Below are 5,900 nucleotides of genomic sequence, written 5' to 3' on the forward strand. Positions count from 1 at the left end.
CCGAATTTCTTTGTACTGTACAACGGCCCAGATTTTTCATAGTAAATTACACTAATCATCATTTAGGTTGTGTGAAATTAAAAAAAAATCTGCTTTATTAGTAACAGTATAATGTTTTTCAATCAATTAAGGAAGTTAGTATAATTATATATAAATAAGTATTAGTGTATATATTTTAAAAATCAAGAAAGTGTAAGAATAGATAAGAGCATGGAGAAATTGTGTAATTTTATAATATTTCAGGAGTAATTAGTATTATTTATTTATTTATTGAGGAATTGACTCCTATTTTAAAAACCCCATATGTTATATCTGAAAAGTGAGAAAATATGTTTATATCATCCTATACATGCATTGAAAGCATGTTTGGTCCAATCTGATTAGATCCAAAGGACACCACATTTGTGCTAAGTGGATATGCAAAGCCCATCCTTTGCCATTCATTTCCTTTGACTCTATGATTCTGATTATTTATTCATATAGTACAACAACTCGCTCATTTTACAAAATATATATAATGGTGGGAACTGTTTCTACAAAAAAAAAAAAACTGCTCTTCCTACACAAACCTTTATATTCTACAGATACATGGTCACTGGAACAGTCAAACTCCTACTTTTGTTCCTCACATGTGTGACTAATAAAGATTATTAGGCAAGCAACTCATAACTAAATTTCTGTGTCTTTCAAAGGACACATTACTATAACAGCAAATATCCTCAGATAGATGGAGTATCTTCTGTGCCATTTGGTAGTGGGGCAGAAGCTTCTAAATCAATTTTATCCGAGTTCACAAACTTCAAGTAATTTTCAATCTCTTTGGAATCATGGCTCCTGTATCTAAGACCTAGCCACTTCTTTTGTGGCCTTCTCTTTCTGTAACTTATGGCAATGGCAAGGTCATTGGGGAAGAGGTTTCTGAAGACAAAGCCATGCAATATAGTTGATACAAGCAAAGCTATTACTATGAGTGTGGAGATGAGACTCAGTATGACACACAGTGTCTTGGTAACTGGATTTGTGACCCGATTTGAGTATCTAACGGTTGCAATTGCTGCACCAGTCATTGGAAAAGTATAGGCCCACCATGCAAGAGAGAATCTGCAGAATAACATCCAAAAAAAATTGTCAGAAAAGTTCTATAGTATAAAGTAAACAATATAAGAAAAAGTAGATGTAACATACGTGAATCCTCTGAAAAAATTGATCCGGACAGCCTGCAAAACATGTGAAACTACTAAGTAATTTTGATATGCATGTGAAATTTATACAAAATATATATGAAAACTAAACAAAAATGATTATGAATATTAGAAAAGGCTAATAACATTGATTTGTGCTGCGATTAGTACTAATTATACTAAGCAATTTATCTGGAATATACTGACACGGTAAAGTTGTTTAAAATATCATCTAGTCATGACTTGTAATATAAGTAAAATCTGTTAACTTTTCTGATAATTACTTTAAAAATTATATCTTGAGTGATTTCTTATTAATTAACACTGTAAAAATCTTTATGCTGACAAAATGTCAAATTAAACCTATACTTAAACCCTACTTAAAATTATAGTCACCTCATTTTAGTATTACTGTTACATGTTTGATTGTCATATTACAAGTTCATCTTCTACTTTTAAGAACAGATCTTACACAGGGTACCTTTAAAACTACAAATGTAAGGGAAGTGCAATTTTCTAAACAGCTAAGGTATAAGTGTGATTAAATAATCATTCCTATTTTAATATACAAGGGTGAAAAAGATAAAATAACTTACCAATGAAAAATAAAGGAAGAGGGCAATGAAATAGGCAATTCGAGATCCATAATCAAAAGAACCCTGAATATTGGCCCATGCCATAGAAGCAACACTAGGTGCTGCAACAAACAGAAAGAACACAGGATGGAGCTCTTTTGGGAGGGTCTCATTTGTTGGAAGTCTCTGGTAGAGAGTTACAAACATGACAGTGTAGTGGGCCAGGCCAATGGCAAAGAAGAAAATGGGCCCTTCTTTTAGGCCCATTGAAGCCCCAAGTAATGCCCCTACAAAGTTTCCAACAATTGATAAATGGTTTGTTGGATTGGCCACCTTAGAGAGCCTCCTCTGGCCCCCAGACATCCACTGTCCATAGATCTTAAGTTCAAGACACAATATTGGTGTCATTAGAATGTACCAAAGAACATGGAGCAAGTCTTTGGTAACTGATGGTGGAACTCCAAGAGCCAAGAACAAGAGAGCTATCCATGGTGCAAAGAAGAAGTTGACACGGATTGGATGGTAGTACTCACGACGAACTGCTTCAAAGTAGAGAATGATTTTTAGAAGATAGATGGTGAAAACTGTGGTAACAAGAGCAATTGATATGAACCATAAGATTAAGTTGACTTTGAGGCTTATGTGAAGAAATTGAGTGGAAGGAGATGTGGCCAGTGCTTTCCAGAGAATTGCTTGGCTGCTAACTCCAAGGCATATACCAAAGGATGAAATAGGAAACCGAAGAAGAAATGGCCATTGCTTGTCCTGAGGAAGCACTGTCTCTTCTGAAGCCTGTTAGAGTAGGAAAACAAAATGTTATAATCTTCAATATGCACAAACAATCAAACTTAGGAAATTTTAGGGAAAAGAAAGGGAAATTCCGTAAAATTTGGATATTCAATTAGTAAATTATGGTATTGTTGATTTCATGCAAATGAAATATGTCCACAAAAGGTTCTTAGTTTTTGCAAATCTTAGTTGTTAATTATTAGTTTTTTGTTAGTGGGGCCGGAGAATCAAACCCACCACTTTTTTCTCCTTCCCTTCTCTTTTTACCACAAAACCATTATAAAGCCTCCAAAAAGTTCTTACATGCAAGAAATTTGATTTGGAAAACACCTTAAAAACTGAAAGTAATAAGAACCGAGCTACTTAAGTACTCCACCAAACAACTTATACTGCCCAATGTGAGACAAAAGTACTTCATAATACCTAATACCATCAGATGCACTCTATCATAATACCTTATCATGGCAGCACCCCTGAGCGCCGATGTCTTATCAGATGCACTCTATAGCCTTTATGGTGAATCCATCTGTAAGTAGTCTTTTTCGAGACATTGACAACCAGTTCTAATACCAATTGATAACGAGTCTTGAAAATGAAAATAGCGAGCGTCGGGAGTGCTTAACCCATAAGCAGTTTTTCTAGCTATGTTCTGGTAAGTCATGGATCAGAGTGATTCACTCATGTCTAAATAAATATACTTGCATGTTAGACTAAGTTTCATTTAAGATTAAGACACAAGACAGTAATCAGAAAAAGATTTTGGATCTTTTGGAAATGGAGGCTAATTTTTTTATTTCCAAAAATTGCATGATCTATGTTATTAATTATTTTAGTTATATTATATCTCACAACTAGATTTGAATTGATAGAATATTAGAAGCTAATCACATACCCTGAGAGTTTCTAACTCTGGACCTTCCAATGCATCAAAATACCGATCCACAGGTAATGGCCTATCAGTACTACTGGAGTTGTTGTTACCATCTTGTGCAGTTGCTCTGGGTGACTTTCCACGTAGAATTGTTAATTGTCTCTCAAGTCTTCCAGACCATGTTTTAAAAGAATCAAACCTCTTGTCCTTGAATGCTTTGATGCCAGGATGGTTATCTATTTTGACTCCATTATCTGCCTCTTGGGGCACATAGCCTTTTGGCATTGGTTGAGAGTAACATTTTGATGCCTGTGGATGGTTGGAGTTAGCAGTTCCTGATTGAGAAGAGGAAATGGGAATACCATCTGTTTTGTTGTCCAGTGGTTGAAGCTGAACTTGTTCAGAAGAAAGTGGCATGCTGATAGAATACTTCCTTTGATGATTGATGACTACAGGTTCATCATGTTGTCTTCTTGGTGAGGTTTCTTCACTTCCCTATCACAAACAAGAGAAAAAGTTGGATTTTACTAATTTCTTAAATTAGAAACATTAAAAAGGTATATTGTAAATTACTATGAATTTTAAATAATACAGGTATTCTAAATTTTACATGGCATGAAAAAAAAAAACTCAATTTTTGGAAATTGGCTTTGTAGTATTCAATTATACAGGTGAAGTGCTTGAAAAAGAGTCTTACTTGGGCATATGGGCTGGGAGGTTGAGAGTCAGCAGTGTCAAAGCCCGCAACATCACTTGATGATATATACCTTATGAGTGATGGAACTTCAGGAGAGCCTTGTTCTGCAATTTCAATGTTTATGTTGTTTTCCATGCTAGATCTGAGAAAGGTGTGTTAGACTCGCTTTGTACTTTACTTATTAATGAGAAGTTACATCAGATATGATCAAATAAAATTTAACATATAGCTTTGCCTCTAATTCAGATGATCTCACTGGTAAGCATAGATGTAGAAACAAGTAGAGCTGGCAAAATTCAGATCCAAATTAGACAGTGAACAAAAAGAAGAGATGGGTTGACAAAGAAATATGCATCGGCTATCAATTATATCTTGTTCTCATTATAGACACAAAGTCATAAAGACAATCTTGTACATGAAAATAGGATGATCACAGTCATCCACTTAGTTCACAAATGACTTATTTTTTTCATAAAAAGTCAAAAACTATGTTCCTGATAGGTACAGCAAATCCAAAGGGCATTCATTGCTAGAGTCAAAATCAGTGAATATGCGAATATCTTTTTTTCAATTGAGGAGCCTTCCTTCTTTGTGAAAGGTTCTTGTCTGCTATATTAATAAAACAGGAGAAGGTCTTTTCCCAATCCCCACAAAAAATGGACAAGAGGGAGTTGATGAGTAACAGCAAGCATTATAGGATAATGACCGCAGAGATGTCAAATTTCAGTCCCTTCCATCTTCTCTGAAACACTGTTAGCATTAATCTGTCTTGGATGAAGCAATAAATGAAACACTCCCCAGCTATTAATTCAACTCAATTTCTATTGGCTATGGATCCATATTCCATATGATGATGCCAAAGTTGAATAATGGTGAAATGGAAATTAGATCAGTCTTTGAAGAAAAGAAATCAAAGCAAATGCAACCTAAAAAATTTTCAACAATAAACACATTGCAGACTTCAAGTTTGGATTAATATTTATTTTTTCTGTAGTAATCGAAGAGGAGATTTACAATAACTCGTACATTGCTTAACCAACTGAGCTAGACTCCCTTGACAAGTTTGGATTAATTAGTATAACTATATGCACATAATACATAACTGGATAATGGAGAAGTTCACTGTGCAAGGTAAGGAAACACAAGAATTAAAAGAAAAGAAAAAAGAATAAGAATCATAACCTTTAAGCCTTTTCTCTTCTCTGCCACGGGACTACTAGAAATCTTGGACAACCTCCTTGTGAGTTGATGATCGAAAAGTGAGAATTTAAATATGAACAAGATTAGAATTCACCAGAGAAAATGCACCGTAGGCTTAAAAAAATGACGATGGACAAAGATGTGGCTTAAAGTCATAGGATTGGGAAGATGATTATATATGGTCTAAGGCTATGGTAGGCCAAGTGTACTTTGCAGCCGTAACCTTGAAAGGTCCTCATTTTTTAATTAGAATCACAGCAACTTATTTGTTTGAAAAAGACACGTTCAAGGAAGAAGACAAAGCAACATAAAACATTATTGTAGGACAGGTAAGAAGATATTAACTACGAAATGACTTCAAATCATTAATAAATTTAGTTATTTTCTTGATGAACACAAGATATTTAAAAAAAAATATTGAGTGGTTGGCCTACAATTGATCACAGTGGTGATGGTGCATTCCGATTTTATGGTAACATCTATTAGCAAGCATATCAAAAGTTTGAGTTAGTTTGAAGTAAGCGCCAGCTGCAGCCATAGTCAAAAGGATTGGCACGGTTTCGAGTTTCACATTCAGTCCTTATTAG

At 34.6% G+C, this 5,900-nt stretch overlaps 1 protein-coding gene across 1 annotated transcript; it reads right to left on the reverse strand.

The window, feature by feature from the left end:
• Window positions 1–418: 418 nt before the first annotated feature.
• Window positions 419–5,547, reverse strand: LOC100816885 (S-type anion channel SLAH3). The gene is made up of 6 exons (XM_026126275.2): window positions 5,296–5,547; window positions 4,114–4,255; window positions 3,438–3,911; window positions 1,778–2,548; window positions 1,186–1,217; window positions 419–1,101 (listed from the first exon to the last, which is right to left on the reverse strand). Exons 2-6 carry the CDS (start codon window positions 4,246–4,248, stop codon window positions 720–722), a joined length of 1,794 nt encoding a protein of 597 aa, XP_025982060.1. The 5' UTR covers window positions 4,249–4,255; window positions 5,296–5,547; the 3' UTR covers window positions 419–719.
• Between the last annotated feature and the right edge of the window lie 353 nt (window positions 5,548–5,900).

Source organism: Glycine max, chromosome 16 (assembly GCF_000004515.6).
Source record: "Glycine max cultivar Williams 82 chromosome 16, Glycine_max_v4.0, whole genome shotgun sequence".
NCBI lineage: Eukaryota > Viridiplantae > Streptophyta > Magnoliopsida > Fabales > Fabaceae > Glycine > Glycine max.